The sequence below is a fragment of the Balaenoptera musculus genome, chromosome 1, assembly GCF_009873245.2.
Source record: "Balaenoptera musculus isolate JJ_BM4_2016_0621 chromosome 1, mBalMus1.pri.v3, whole genome shotgun sequence".
Classification (NCBI taxonomy): Eukaryota; Metazoa; Chordata; class Mammalia; order Artiodactyla; family Balaenopteridae; genus Balaenoptera; species Balaenoptera musculus.
The window spans coordinates 133,379,084-133,390,355 of record NC_045785.1 but is presented as its reverse complement, the minus strand read 5'-3'; the positions used below and the strand labels follow the sequence as shown (position 1 = coordinate 133,390,355).

Genomic DNA, 11,272 nt, shown 5'->3' with positions numbered 1-11,272 from the left:
AATATGTACAAACAAGAAGAGAAAAATAAAATCACCCTCAATCCCATTACCCAGACAAATAATTACTGTTCATCTGTTGACATAGGGCCTCTCAGTTTGTTTCCTAAATTTTTACTTTTAGTAAAGAAATGGGGTCAAGCCTGGGGGATGTCTTAGCTGCTGAGCTCTCCCTTGCAAGGGTCAACAGTCATTAAATCATAGTGCTCACGAATTCGTGGCAAACCTGACCTAGATCTAGGTGAGTGTTCACATCTATCAGCACTATTCTGGTGGGAAGAGATGAGCAACATCATTAGCAGTGATGATGCTTTCGTTAGATAGATGTCAAACTAGGGTAGTTATTCCTGGTTGAAGCAAGATCCTCTTAGTGGTCTGACATTTGGAAAGGGTGGCAGGGACTGGGAAAGGTAATTCACAACAATTAGCAACTGGCCAGGGCTCCAATTTCAGTGGATAGTTGGAATGCAGAGTAGGAATCAGGCAAGAGGACAGGACACTTGGGGAAGAGATAATGTGAAGACTATAACTGTTCCAGCATGTGGGAGCCTGTGGGATCATGCCAGGGCACTGCAGCCAGGACTTGAGGTGACAAGACCAATTTTAGCCCAAATCCTGTTGGGGATGAGCTTCTAATGTATTCTCAAACTGAGTGAATTTTCTTAGGAACCAGGAAGACTTGAGTTGCCAGGTTGAAAGACTTAGTAACTGTTGATATATGGGGCTGGGGAAGGCAGGGACTGATAAATCCCAAACCTTTTGGAGTGGTGAGATCCCACACGATCTATTTCATTCCATGACCCATATAACTGTGGTATGCCATATGTCTATATAAAATAATTAAAACTAATTAAAATTAATTTTGGTTGGTGAGTGTTTGAAGAGTTTCATAATAACACTTGAGATAATTAGGGATGCTTTGGGATGTCACAAAGGAGCATTTGGAATAACTGAGCTAGATGTTTAAACCAGAGATGTGCAATGAAGGCTTGTAAAAGAATGACAATTCTGTGGTTGAAAGAACACTGGAATAGGAGTTAGGAGTTGTAATCATTATGCCGATAAACTGATTATCTAAAAACAACAACAACCTGGCTTTGTAGCACTTGCCAATTTCTGTGGTGTAGATACTCTCACTGTGGTGGATTTCAGATTATCAGTGGTTTAACTACTGGCTCGCACAATTCCTGAATATTTTATAATCAGCTCTTGTAAGCCTGATGCAAGGCAGGTCCAGTACATCAGTATAATCTTAACTGAGCTTCTAGTTAGCTTTGCAACATTGGGTAAATCACTTCATCTCTCTGGATCTTAGTTTTATTACCAACGAAGTGAAGTTGCTAAAATAACCTGTAAGGTATCTTCCAAAGTCAACATTTCAGTAATGTAGCTGGTGTTATAGGGCAGGACTAATGTCATGTTATAAGCCAAAAGAGTTACATCAGATTTTTCTGAATGTTATTGTGAGATATTGGGACAGATAATTTGATATCTGAGTCTGTGTCATAATCAACCATGTTCTGATTCCTGCTGTCAATGTGTGTGTCCTTCTCCAGTACCTCTTCCCAGGAGGATTAAAAATGGCAGTGCAGCCATTAGTGAGCCAAACCTCACCAGTGGGGTAAGAAACCATGACCCAGAGTCAGAGAATTCTACACTCAGTTGTCAGGTCCTAGGAGTCAGTTGTAGGGCCGTGACAAAATCTTATAGCTTCGGTACCTTACCCTATCTGACCATGAGACCAACCGTGGCGGTCTTCCCTGGACTAATAACAACATGAGAAGTTAATTTGCTTGAAGCGTTTTAGAACCAAGGGCTGTGTCCTTCATGTCTATGTGTGTCAAATCCTGATACATAATAAGGACTCAGTGTTTGTTGAAAGAAAGAATAAACGATTTGAGCCTTTTTAGAGCAAATTCTGAGTTTTATTTATACTTTTCCCCAGCTTTATTTAGATATAATTGACATATAACATATAAGTTTAAGGTGTACAGCATGATGATTTGCTGACTTTTAAAATATTAATTCCAAAGTGGACATGAGCTACTCTGTACTTACCTGAAGAAATGTATTTTTCAAACAAAGAAATTATTTTCTTGGAATAGAAAACTTCTCAGTGCCTTCAGTTCAATATTGGGCATTTAAATTTGCCTTCCATCTAGATAACACAATTGATGCACAACCAGAATCCAATGAAGAGAAACACGAATGAGAAAAACCCAAACTGGGCATTTACTACCCACCAGTGAGTACTCTGCCTGCCTCAACCAGTAGAATTAGCTCATCTCTTTTGAAAGGAAAAGATAATACTTATTTAAAGAGCATACATAATTATATATCATGTGCCACTTTGCCAACATTTACAGGCATACCTCGTTTTATATCACTTCACTTTACTGTGTTTTTTACAAACTGAAGGTTTGTGGCAACCCTGCGTCAAACAAGTCTGTCGGTGCCGTTTTTCCAATAACGCTTGCTTTGTGTCTCTCCGTCACATTTTGGTAATTATTGCAATATTTAAAACTTTGTCATTATTATTACATTTGTTTTGGTGATCTGTGATCAGTGATCTTTGATGTTATTATTGTAATTGTTTTGGCACTTTTTTTTGCAACAAAGTATTTTAAAATTAAGGTACATTGTTTTTTAGACATAATGCTATTGCACACTTCAATAGACTACAGTACAGTGTAAACGTAACTTTTATACGCCCTGGGAAACCAACACATTCGTGTGACTTGCCTTGTTGCAGTGGTCCGGAACCGAACTGGCAATATCTCTGAGGTCTGCCTGGACTCCTCATGATGACGCTCATAAGCTAAGTACTGTTATTCCCCTTTTAGAGGAGAAGCTGAGAGGTTGAGCGATAGAGCCACTCGTGGCCGAGCCAGGAGTTCACAACCCATAGGCGATGCTCTTCTCTCCAGGTCAGGCTGCCTCAGGGCTTTCTGCACTTCCTCTCCCTTGGGTCTCTGCTCCTTGTTTGCTGTGGGGGTCTGGATGCTTTGTCACATGTCACATGTGAGTGAACCTGGCTCAGCCCATGACCAGGCAAACAGAAGCAGCAGCCTCTGACAGGGTTGTGAGCAAATACTCCAAGCCGGGTCTGGCCGACTGGGGGAGCTGCGCTGTACTTTGCCCTCGTGGATCGGCTCCATGGAGGCCGTGGCAAAGGTAGCTGACAGGCTGTAGATCTGAGGGCTAGGTAGGTCTTGGTAGATGTGGCACCTGGACTTTGACAGCGTCCAGGAGGAGAGCAGACACTCCTGGAGCTGCGCTGAGGGAAGGTGGTGGAGAGCCGTCAGAGCAGGTGTGTGGGAATTCTAGCGCCCTTGCTTGCTTTGTCTTGGCTGTACTTGCTGTGCTGTCAAATTAGGAAAGGCAATACTGACCTTAGCGGGACCAGGGAAGGTCATTTATGTGATATGTGAGTATGACTTGTCACTGTAGACGTAATGCCTTCATTTGGAGAATCTTAGGTGCTTTTCATTTGGGGTCCTTAATTGTAACCTGAGGTCTAACCTGCTGGAGTTGGTATCTTGGCAACGAAAATCAATTGTAGTTGACTTTGGCAAAGGGACTGGGTATTGCGCCTTTGCAGTCGGAGAAGGGCTGTCTAGTGAAAATATCTGGGGACAAGGTGGAAGAAGCTTTCTTCTTGTTGAAATTCCTTGTGTCCAAATGCTATCAAGTTCCGTGGGCCTTCAGGAAAGACCTGTTTAGCCTTTCACTGTGTCTGGGGCATTTGGCCTCTGCTGGGATTTGCTGGAAAAGGCTCTCATTGCACCTGACTTTTTCAAGAAAGTGGGCTGACACGGGAAGGAAGGTGCAAGTTTTCCTGAGCTGGATTGCTCTTGAGGTGGAAGGCACTTCTGTGCCTTGTTCTTCTGGTATGTTCTGCTTACAGCTCTCGGCTCATAGCTGTGGACCCTGGCTCCGCAGCGTTCGAGCAGTGTGACATCTTGATTTCAACACACACCCTTTGACCTTTTGTTCTGATATTCATTTTTATATTGGGCTGGGAGTTTCAGGAGTGGGAGCAAGTTGACTGGATCCGATCAGAACTTCTCAACGTAAAATAGTTCCCAAGGGGGAAGAAACATGGGGTGTGACTGAGCTATGTATTCTGACATGAGAGACTCCTGAGCAGCAGTAAGGTGTGATGTGTGCTTTTTCTTTGGGGGCAACTGGACGCAGGTGCTGCTCTGTGATACAAGTAGAGAAGCTTGGAAGGTATCTTGTCCTCTGGAGCTATTTCCCATTTTGAAGCATAAGTGGAGAAAATCAGTTTGATGCTGGGGAGACTTCCAGGTTTTAAAATCTCCAGCCAGGAAGATTACTGAGACACGGCGCTCTAGTTTGTCAGGGAAGCAATCCCAAACTTGCGTCTCATTGCCTCCCCTGGAGCAGGGGCAGGAATGGCCAGATTATAGGGCCTAGTTCTTCTAAGACTTCAAGGATTCAGAAAAGATGTCTCTTGAGGTCACTTTAAGCTCCTTTTTATTTAGGAAATGTCTTCAGCTGCTCACACTACCCTAATCTTTATCTCTGATAACAGTAACTGTTATTTATTGAACAATTACTGTATACCAGCCAGAGGGCCAAGTTCGGCACTTTATGTAAGGATCTCTGACTCTGACAGTGACTCTGTCAGCTCATTATGGTCCTCATTTTATGGGTAAGGAAATTAAGGCTTGAAAAATTTAACTAGCTAATAAGTGGCAGAGTTAGGATTTGAACTGTGGTCTAGCTCTGTCTAAGGCCCACTCTATTTCTATGACAGAATAGGGCCTCCATAGTAAATGTTGAATAAACATTTACTGGTGGAATATGTGAGCACACATGTATTTTTTAAATTTTATTTTATTTTTATTTTATTTTTGGCTGTGTTGGGTCGTTGTTGCTGCACGCGGGCTTTCTCTAGTTGTGGCGAGCGGGGGCTACTCTTCGTTGTGGTGCTTGGGCTTCTCATTATGGTGGCTTCTCTTGTTGCAGAGTACAGTCTCTAGGTGCACGGGCTTCAGTAGTTGCAGCATGCGGGCTCAGTAGCTGTGGTGCGTGGGCTTAGTTGCTCCACGGCATGTGGGATCTTCCCAGACCAGGGATCGAACACATGTCCCCTGCCTTGGCAGACAGATTCTTAACCACTGCGCCACCAGGGAAGTCCAGCACACATGTATTTAACTGGGATACTTTGATAGTGTTTTGGAGCTTCATCTATTACTGTTCTCTCTCCCATGCCTCCCACATCTATTGTTGCTCCAAATATACTTTTTAATTTTTATAGCAACATCAGTATAGTTGTCTAGCCTGTTACTTATTTCACATATCTCCTTGAGATTTTTTCAGATATCTCTGTATCAGTGCCTGTGTGGTTTGTTTTAGATAGAAGATTTTGAGGACCATAGGTGCTTCTTTCACAAAACCTAATTAACCTTCATGTTTGGATATAGGCCTAAAATGATGATAATTTTTTTCCTTCTGTTTTGTCTGTAGGAAGATAAAATAACTACACAACTGACTCAAAACACGAGAGAAATTCAGAAGGTCAGGGATGGAGCCTTGGGTTCCCCAGTGGCCGCCTCAGCCAGCAGGGAGGCCCCCAGCACCATCAAGGGATCCAGACCGAGGGCTTCAGAGAGATAGATACTATCGGCCTATTCGTCACTCTTGGCACAATGGAGAGAGGGTCCATCAAAGACAAGACATGGGCAGGAGCCCCCAACCACAGCAGGACCCTGGGGCAGACCACCAGCAGCCTCATTATGCGTCCAGGCCTGGGGAATGGCATCAGCCTGTGTCCAGGGTTGACTGTTATAAAGGTGGTTATCCCAGTCAGTTGTATTCAAGGTATGGGTTTAGAGCTTGGAATTGACCTAGCTCTCCTAAATGCTTCCAAACAGATTGCTCTTTTCCTTGTTCCTTTTCCTTTTATTTCTCCTCTTTTTCTTCTTTTTCCTTCTCCACCCTACTACACTGACTTAGCTACACCCTTTCCTCTCCCAAATTGGATTTTGGTGACTGAAAATATAATATTTTCCTTTCTTTATCCCCTAGGGGAGCTTCTTAAAGAAGCCATCACAATGTGATTGGGTGATGGGGGGAGAGGGTAGAAAGAATGATGAAATTCAAGACAGCAGATGAGACCCTCTTACTCTGGGATCACAAAAGGCAATGTTTGTAGACTCTGGAAAAGCTTTTCCTATGGATCTCTATAAAAAGTTCCTTATCCTCTTTGGAAGACTCTGACCCAGGGTTAGCACTGACCCACCAGCACCAAGAAGAGCCCTAGTGCCTAGAACATCACCTAGAGTGTGATGGGTACAGAAAAACAAAATGTATTGAGTGAATGAATGGGAACTTAAAAAAAAATCAGAGAAAGCAGATACAAGCTTGTAGGCTCCAAATGCAGAATGAAGAGGTCTCAGTGAGGTAATTCTAGGAGAATCTGGAGTTCCTCCTCCTGGACTTCATATTTTATGGAATGTTGCAAGCCATCTATTTTCTACTTTAACTTTTTCAGGTGGGATGATGTTTTCCTGCCTCCAGATTTAGGGTTGAAATTATGACAATTATTGTAAAGAATTCTGCCCCTATGAAATAGTAAAGAATTATTAATTGATAAAGATACTGACAACATGATGTTCCTTTGTTGAATTCTCGAAGGAAGGTATGTTAAGGACAGAGGCAATAAAAGCAATCAGATTTAAGATGGTCCAACTTGACTTTTTCATCTCATTGCCATCTATAATATGCATGGGAATTACAGTGGTATATGGGGCACTTACACAGTCTTCTTGGGAAGGGGTTTCCTAAGGTGATGTCAGAGCAGGGTTTTCTCAGATAATATTTTGTGTTGTTGTTTGTGTGTGTGTTGGAGGAGTAAGAGGGATCATGGGGAGGGAGAATGAGACACTTGGCTATGGTTTTGCTATAAAAATTGCAGTGTTGTTCTGACACAACGGTCCTACTCCTGCTCTGATTCTGGATTTTTTGGTTATGGCATCCAGAATGAACTGTGGCTTTAGAGCAGATTCTAGATGGGGGTCACAATTCTGTCCTCTGAAGTTGTTTTGTTTGTCAAGTCCTCCGTTGGTTTTTCTCTTTACCATGTTCATCCTTGAATGACTGGCCGCCTTTGTGATTCTTTAGGCCGGGCATTGAGGATCTATATCAAAGCTATCACTCTCCAGCCCTAAGGGAAGAATATGCTTATGGAAGTTATTACTACCGTGGACACCCGCAGCAGCTGCGGGAAGAAAGAGGTATGGAATAATCTCCAAGAAGCCTTTGGGATGGTGCAGCTGGTCGGATAGGGCAGAGGGCAAAGGGGCCGTGCTCGGAGGCTCACCCTGGGCCTCCTGCTCGGCTGAGGTAGAGCCCCAGCCTCACCTGCTTCTTTCTTGGCCAGATGAGGCCACAGCAATGACACTACTGCTAAATGTCTTGAGAAGAAGAGATAGAAAAGAGTCATTTTTCTTTGTACGTGTAGATGATGGCACTGAAACTATTACTACATTACTAGTGTTGTGGATAGTTTGTACTTCATCCATATTTTTCTTCTAAGATTATAGCCTCTGACCAAGTAACAGTGAAGTCAGTTCTTAACAGTGAAGTCATCAAGTGTGTGGCTGGGCTGTAATGAGTCTGACCATCATTTACCCTGAGGGAGGCAGATATGTACAAAAAAGAACTTAAACCTTACACCAATAGTAAGGCTTTAGGTATGTACTAAAGGCATCTTCTGACCTGCTAGCAAAGAGAAATCTTTTTCAGCGTTGAAAACACAAACATCTGTGTGCACACATAGGATCCCCGCTGTTGTACCATTGTATAGAGCCGTGCTAATTGGTTCAGAGAGATGCATCTTATGGACTTTCACTGTTAGCTTTTACTTATCAACTTTACTCAATTTGGCAAATACGGTCAGCCCTCCGAATCTGCGGGTCTGCCTCCAACTGATGATTGAAAATATTCGAAGAAAAGAAAATTCGAAAAAGCAAAACTTGAATTTGCTGCTTGGAGGCAACTATTTGCATAAGCACCTACATTGTATTTACAACTATTTACATAGCATTTACATTGTATTAGGCATTATAATTCATCTAGAGATGATTTAAAGTATATGGAGGGTGTGCATAGGCTATATGCAAACACTACACCATTTTATATAAGGGACTTGAACTTCCCCAGGTCCTGAAACCAATCCCCCCCATGGATACAGAGGGATGATTGTATGTTTTTATACCTGCTGTGCTCCAGTAACTCAGCTTCATGGCTTGCTAGTGTCTTTCTGAACTTTTAGGAATAGGAAGTGACCTGTCTTTATTTTGTTTTTTCTGAGGGTGCAGTGCCAAGGCAAGGGAGTCCTTATAACTGGCATGAAGATTATCGAGATCAAAAGTACCTGAATGAACACCAACATGAAAACCAGAATAGTCCGTTTGGAACAAATAGTGAGACCCAGCTCCAGTAAGTGTGAAAGGAGAGGCCGGTTCAACATGATTCAGCCAAACGCAGGCTATGTTAGGCAAACCTTATGTCATCCGGTGCTGGTCCCTCATCTTCAGAAGCCCGTCTGCTTTTGTTCTGGCCACCGGGGTGTGAGAGTAGCCTGGATTGGCTGGGACCAGCTGTTCACATGGACACCAGGGGGAGGGATTCTTAATTCTGAGAGGTGGTTCCCAAAACCTGTGAGATTACTTGAGGTCCGTCTTAGAGGAGGGCCTTAATTCTATGTTGGCCTCGGAACAGATGTGGCCTTGCAGAAGTTCTCCTGATTGGGTCCTGCCTGGGGCTGGGGTGCTTCTCCTCTGCCCCCTCCTGTGCCCTGAGAATGGGCTCTCCTGTGGGATAAGGTGAGCAGGGAACAGCATTTTGTTCAAGCCCCTGTCTGGTGCCCTTAGACCTGGTGCCTTAACCCTGCCTGGAACTCACCAACCCAGCTGCTCTGATTTAACTTATTCCAGGATGTCAGGCTACAGAGACCGAGCCTCCTCTGCAGGGTTTGGGGCCACTTCTAGTGACTGTACTATGAACCACAGGAGCTCCTGTTTTTCTGGTCTAATAGACTGAGGCGGAGAAATGGAGGAGAAGGCTTTTCCCTGCGACACACGGGCCACCCCGACGCCTGCCCACGCTTTGCAGCAGAACAGCCTCCAGCAGAGAGAAGCTCAGCCTTGCTGGCCTGCCCTGGACCCCCTCTCACCTGCTCCTGTCATTTTGCCGCAGATCTAAGCGTTGGAACCCTTATAAAGACAATCCTGCTTCTAACTCTGGACAGGAGAGACCTGGGGACTTACTTCTGGAGAGTCCGCTAACTGGGGCCCAGAAAAACAAGGTAACCTGAAGTGACATGGGGCTGGTGGTCTGTGACAGTGCATCACACCTGCCCTCGTCAGTAGGGGCAGAGCAGGGCCCCGGGGGGCGGGGTCCCCAGTGGCCAGCAGTCTGAGGGGTCCCATTCCTCCCCAGTTGGCAGAGCCTCTACACCCACCTCTTCCTTTCCCTGCTCCCTGTTTCAGCCTTCTGGATCTGGGGCCCTGATCTGGCCCTTTTGCATTCTTTTGCCAAGTTGGCTGGATCAGGAAATGTCACCCAAGTCACTCCAAGGTAGGAAAGAGAAGAGGCTGTCACCAGTACCCCGGTGGATTAGCAATTCGGTTTACCCAGGAAGTGGGAAGTTGCTAGAATCTTTTAATTCAGATCTGAAAAGTGGAGTTTTTCTTGACTCTTCCATCTCTTTTTTCTAAAATCTTACTGTGTGTACCAGCTGGGTTACAAAATGGAGCTCTTGAATTTTTTTTACAATAAACTTTAAATTTTGGAATAATTTTAGATTTATGGAAAAGTTACAAACATACTACAGAGACAAGCTCTTCATTTTTGACAGTCTTGTATTAATTTTGTATCCCTGATGAGATTTGTATGATTTGTGGGGACAGTTTCCTCTGTACACCTGATGCTTCACAGGGCGGGGCACCTATTATGACTAAGAGTAACAACAACACAATAACAGCAGCCATACACACATACAGCACTTTACAGTGTGGACAACGAGCTTTTGTATCCATTGTTTGCATCCATTGTTTTACAGTCCTCAGGATGTAAGTTCCGTGAATTTCTTGTACACCTGTATCCTTAGGGAAAGCATAGCACCTGGAGCATAGTAAGTGCTCATTAAACAGTTGGTGAATGACTGCAAGAGTAAGTGCTTGAACTATATAGGGTAGGTATGATGATCTGCATTGCAGATAAAGGTCCTGAGCTCAGAGAGTCTAAGTCACTTGTTCAAGGTCACAGCACTTGGTATTGACAAAGCTGGGATTGAATTCAGCCTCCCTGACCCCAGGACCTGCACGCTTCCCACTAGGCCACAGTGAATCCTTTAGCAAACACCTGTCAATTGAATTATCCCTTCTTTTCCTTTCAGCACATCCACATTCATTACATTTATTTGCATTTTGTTGCTTTGAAGAAACACTTGGGAGGACCGTCTCTCTGAAAGTGCTTCTGATTCTTCCCATGTGTTTTTTTTTTTTTTTTTTTTTTTTATAAATTTATTTATTTATTTTTGGGTGTGTTGGGTCTTCGTTTCTGTGCGAGGGCTTTCTCCAGTTGTGGCAAGCGGGGGCCACTCTTCATCGCGGTGCGCGGTCCTCTCACTATCGCGGCCTCTCCCGTTGTGGAGCACAGGCTCCAGACGCGCAGGCTCAGCAGCTGTGGCTCACGGGCCTAGTTGCTCCGCGGCATGTGGGATCTTCCCAGACCAGGGCTCGAACCCGTGTCCCCTGCATTGGCAGGCAGACTCTCAACCACTGCGCCACCAGGGAAGCCCTCCCATGTGTTTTGTTGTTTTTAATTTCCAGCCATCACTGACCGAGGAGTCCAACCTTCTCCAGCAGCACGAGTCTGGTCTCACCTCCAGCAGCTATGAGCTCAGTCAGTACATGGCAGATGCCTCTGAGCTGTACGACCCCATGGCTGCAGCGGCTTGGCGTCCAATTCAGGCTGGTGGGTACTGAAGTGATCAAAGGAGTTGGCTGAGTCTGTTGAGAAGAGGGCTGGGTGGCACATGTCTTGGAAAGTCACCTTTGCCCTGTATTTCCAAGAGCAGACCATTTGTCTGCCTCATTTGTGTAGGGAGGTCTCCTGAGCAGAGTGGCCAACTTTGGCTCCATTTCCCCCCTTTTCTCTGGTACTGGAGATTGCATCATAGCTGATTCTTGGAAGGGAACACGGCCCCTAGCCATCATCAGGCTGGGAGAGGAGGCAC

At 44.6% G+C, this 11,272-nt stretch overlaps 1 protein-coding gene across 7 annotated transcripts in view; it reads left to right on the top strand.

The window, feature by feature from the left end:
- The first annotated feature begins 2,168 nt into the window (after positions 1-2,168).
- The window catches only part of LOC118896593 (protein transport protein Sec16B-like), a 41,483-nt gene continuing 32,379 nt past the window's right edge, over positions 2,169-11,272 (top strand). For 3 of the 7 annotated variants that reach the window (XM_036854611.1, XM_036854602.1, XM_036854592.1), the window contains exons 1-6: positions 2,750-3,307; positions 5,494-5,847; positions 7,150-7,262; positions 8,349-8,469; positions 9,229-9,337; positions 10,866-11,010. In XM_036854611.1, the coding sequence (XP_036710506.1) occupies positions 5,552-5,847; positions 7,150-7,262; positions 8,349-8,469; positions 9,229-9,337; positions 10,866-11,010 (784 nt within the window). In that variant the 5' untranslated portion in view covers positions 2,750-3,307; positions 5,494-5,551. Of the gene's footprint in view, positions 2,243-2,749; positions 3,308-5,114; positions 5,848-7,149; positions 7,263-8,341; positions 8,470-9,228; positions 9,338-10,865; positions 11,011-11,272 lie in introns of those variants that run through there. The other 4 variants (XM_036854576.1, XM_036854621.1, XM_036854582.1 and 1 more) reach the window with 4 other exon arrangements.